The 4,138-nt window shown below is 38.8% G+C and overlaps 1 protein-coding gene across 2 annotated transcripts; it reads right to left on the bottom strand.

The window, feature by feature from the left end:
- Window positions 1–338: 338 nt before the first annotated feature.
- LOC121420524 (transcription termination factor 4, mitochondrial-like) lies at window positions 339–3,706 on the bottom strand. 2 transcript variants are annotated; one of them, XM_041615191.1, is made up of 3 exons: window positions 3,445–3,705; window positions 2,775–3,105; window positions 340–1,019 (listed from the first exon to the last, which is right to left on the bottom strand). In XM_041615191.1, the coding sequence occupies exons 1-3, from the start codon at window positions 3,676–3,678 to the stop codon at window positions 547–549; spliced, it is 1,038 nt and encodes a 345-aa protein (XP_041471125.1). In that variant the 5' UTR covers window positions 3,679–3,705; the 3' UTR covers window positions 340–546. The 2 variants fall into 2 exon arrangements, with proteins under 2 accessions (XP_041471124.1, XP_041471125.1); XM_041615190.1 differs by having other exon boundaries at window positions 339–1,019; window positions 2,775–3,706.
- Window positions 3,707–4,138: the final 432 nt, after the last annotated feature.

Genomic DNA, 4,138 nt, shown 5'->3' with positions numbered 1-4,138 from the left:
TTATTCTCTCATTTTATTCTTTCCGATAAGAGATATTTTTCTCCCTGTAATTTGGTTCCCTTTAAAAATGGAAAGGAAATTTACTAAATAAACTGTCAAAGGTTTTGAAAAAAATTACTCATACCCCTTTCATAAACCCATCCTTCAATAATCCAGCTAAGATTAATGCGGATAATTCAATAAAAATTGCATTCACAAACTCCGAAAATAATCTGCACTATTTTTTACGAGTGCTCGACCTGAAAAAGGCGGATAATTGTCATGGCAACTGCACACACCCCCTCCGATGCGGTTGTGTTGGAAAAGGGTGACCTTGTGACCGCACCATGGCAATTATCTGCATTACTTTGGAAATGAATTAATAAAGTAAAAATCTGGTACCGATGCCGCTATTATGCATCAAAATAATGCTGATAACTCTGGTCCCGCTCCGATTTTATGACCAAATTATGCAGCTATTATCCGTATAATTGGGTTATGAAAGGGGTATCGGTTGTGTAAGGTTGCAGCATTAATGGTTAAGGAAACTTCAAATGATAAAACCCATCACCTTTTCTTTCTGTAATCAACTTTGTCAAAGTCAAATGGTTGCGTTTGAGAGACAGTATCATCTGTATCCCAAAACTCACTATCAGAGTCAATACTATCCTCACTATCATCATAATGGCTGTCTTCATCTGTGAACTCATCAAGATTTCCTCCACCAAGATGATCTTTGTTGAACTGTTCAACCTTGATTTCCTCAAGGAGAATCTTGCTGAACGCTTCATATTCTTCCATAGTGATCTTGGCAACCTTCTCTGTAAACCTTCCATCAGAGCTATCAATGATCCTTGACAAGCTTGGGTTCTTTGTTGCAAAGTGCCCTCTATTATTGGGTGGAGCATACAGACCTAGTCTCTCAAGGAGAAGGTGTCTGCAGCGTAGGTGATCAAGGGAGTACTTAAAGATCTTGGCTTGAGTCATCTCGGAGTTGTTCTGGATACCCATCCTGAAGTAGCAATACTGGAAACGAAGTTCTGTAAGAAAAAAATGTATGTAAACGGTAATTGTGCAGGTTTATCAAAAGAATGTTTTGTTCTCTAATGCTAGTTACAATGCCAAAGCTGACCCAGACCGTTGAAAGCTTTTATGTTACTTCCAATAACATACACCATAGGTCAGTTTAGAGTCAGTTTCAGTTATAATTGGCCAACCTTCCTTTCAAAAACAGGATTACTACGTCTTCTACCATACACATCCTATGCTATATTTTTTATGAGAGAAAACTGGAATCAAGGACCAAGGACTGATTTTTTAATAAGTTTGGTGTTGATTGATAATCAGGAAGAAGCTACATAAGGGAAGGAAAGACAATGGAGAGGGGGAAAAGAGGGATGCAATACAGTCCGACCTCTCTTATCCGGACACGTTGGGACCAGCACCAATCCGGATAAGGGATTTATCCGGATCTGGAAGACCCAATATTAAATACACGCAGCTGCGCTGCCGGCTGCCTCCCCAAGGCCACCGGCGGTAGCTACACTGCACTATTGTAGTGGGCGTACGGTAAAGACAATATTCACTGCAGAGTCAGTGCAAATTATAGGCAGTGTTTTTTTATTGAAATGAAATCGATCGATGGGCAAAACTCTTGGATAATTTACCTGCTAAAATGACTGAGGTATACATCGAGCATACTTCGAAAGAAAGTGAATGACTCGATGAAACCAAGTTTTAAAATTAGATCATCGCGGCGGGCATCGCAGCTTCGCAATGTCAGCCATTGTTCCACTGACTGTAGGCTCAAACATGATAGATGGCGCTGTCCGTATTGAGGCCTAAAGTTAGCTAGCAAGACATGTGTTGTTTTTCCCGTGAATCAAAAAGAGAAACATGATGAAATGTTTGCGCTGCACCCTGATTTACTGGAAATTATCATTCCTAAAGTTCTTTTGGTGATTTGGGTGAGATATTTTCATGAAAAGTATGTTTGGTGTAGGGTGACTATGTTGGGAAATATATGTAATCAGAGTGGGTTTATGTATAGGATTGAGTTTAGATTGAAATCTCATTTCCTCACGTACCTGTACTAGATAAAAAAAAAAATCTCGGCAAGTGTGCGTCCGGATAATAGAGAGATCCGGATAAGGGGAGGCTGGATAAGAGAGGTTGGACTGTACTTTGGATGGTTTTACCATCATATACCAACAAGGCCCGTGACATGGTATTAAAGGGGAAGTTCACCCTAACAAAAAGTTCGTTGTTAAAATAGCAGAAAAAATATTAAAAAATATTGCCAAAGGTTTGAGAAAAATTCATCAAAGAATTAAAAAGTTATTATAATTTCAATTATTTGATTTGTGACGTCATATGCGAGCAGCATTCCTACATTGCGAGTGGTAAAAAATTAATGAAATCTCTTTTTCTCAGAAAATTGAAAATGGTTTTTACTGTACCTTTTGTATATCAATATACAAATCATGTCACATCCGATCATGAATAGAAAACTAAATTAAGTCATCAGGAACCATACAAAATTTGAAGTTCATGCATTTTATATTACATAACATATGGGACAGCTGCTCGTTTATGACGTCACAAATCCAAATCTTTGAATTCTAATAACTTCCTTAATCTTTAATGGATTTTCCTCAAACCTTCGGGAATATTTTTAAACATTTTTTCTGCTATTTTTACAACAAACTTTTCTTCAGGGTGAACTTCCCCTTTAAACTGGTAGGAACCACTACTGGAGTAGGGTAACAGAAATACATTGACTCAACAAATCTTACCAATACTCTGTAGGTCTTCTTTCAAGACTGCTGGACTGTCTGATAATATGGTCAAGACTTCCGCCCTGGGGAATCTACACTTCTCCATCAGTAACTTGACCACAGCATTCAACTGGACACTACCCATGGTCAGTATGTGTGGCCAATCTGCAATCAACCTCTGCAGTTGCCCTTCCACAAACCCAAGCTTCCTGAGCTGTTTGACTCTGCTCTGAAGATTCTGAAGCGATGCCTTCCACAACCTTGCGTTTCCATCAAGGGTCTTCAATAATTGTCTGTAGTTCAATCCAAGCATATGAAGATAATCTATGTTGCCAAGAAGTCTATCCATCTGTACAGAGAATATCCCAGGATTAGCTACTAGCATTGCAGATATGCCTCTGCAATCACAATCCATACTAACAAGTTTTTGAACCAGGGGTCTGAGAATCTGCATAGATGTTGTTGAAGTTTCTGATAAATTCAATTCTGATGTGACTTGGCTCATAAAGGTGTCCAAATCATCTTCAGTTTCTATGAGAGTAATTATTTTGTACTTGACATCAGTGCTACTTGGACTAGTGCTACTGGTATCTGAATCAAAAGGGGCTGCATCATGGAGTTCACACTTTGTATTCCAAACTTTGCAAAATACAGAAGTTTGAAGATTTAATGGAAATAGATAACTCACCCCTACATCAGGGGAACACACCCTCCTCTTTCTTGACAGGAACAGGTTTCCTATTACCTCAGTAGAAGTGCCACCAGAGCATAGTCTTCCCATTGTAGAATGATGGATGTGACTTGATAAAATAGTTCCTTGCTGTCTTGACTTCAATGGAAAGAGGACATGTCTCCGCAGCTCTCCACAGAACAGAATCTGTTTCAGAAGGACAGGTGAAGCCAAATATCTACTACCAGCCATGTTGATTGACTTACTTCATCCTGCATCAATGAAAGAAACAAAAAGAAAATGGTAAATCTCTTTAATCACACTGAACTGACACCCAAGGATTAAATGAATCCGATATGATGGCCTTGGATGCTGCATTCATTTACCTCAATGTGCTTTTCACTGGTGTCAAGTATTTTGTGCCCTATGTGATTGTACACTCTTTGGGTTGTAATGTATCTTTTGGAAAAGTGACTCTAAATTTCAACGTCTCTCGCAGTCTCAACTGTATTATGTGATTCAATACAGAACTTGGTAGAGCCGAGTTGCCGACTTTGAAAACTACTTAGCAAAGAACAATTTTTCACTCCTGAAAATTCATTTGATATTAAATACTATAAAGTTTGATGACCTCAAATGACCTACCTTGATCTTGACCTGAAACTTATGCAGGGACAGATCCAGGATTATCAAAATGGGGAGGGGCATGCCA

This window comes from Lytechinus variegatus, chromosome 8, assembly GCF_018143015.1.
Source record: "Lytechinus variegatus isolate NC3 chromosome 8, Lvar_3.0, whole genome shotgun sequence".
Taxonomy (NCBI): domain Eukaryota; kingdom Metazoa; phylum Echinodermata; class Echinoidea; order Temnopleuroida; family Toxopneustidae; genus Lytechinus; species Lytechinus variegatus.
The sequence above is the reverse complement of the archived record's forward strand: the minus strand, read 5'-3'. Positions and strand labels throughout refer to the sequence as shown.

Coding starts and splice junctions, on each gene's coding strand:
- LOC121420524 (XM_041615190.1), bottom strand. CDS start 3,678: ATGGCTGGTAGTAGATATTTGGCTTCACCTGTCCTTCTGAAACAGATT. Junction 1,020..2,774: donor AGAAGACCTACAGAGTATTG/GTAAGATTTGTT, acceptor TTTTTCTTACAG/AACTTCGTTTCCAGTATTGC.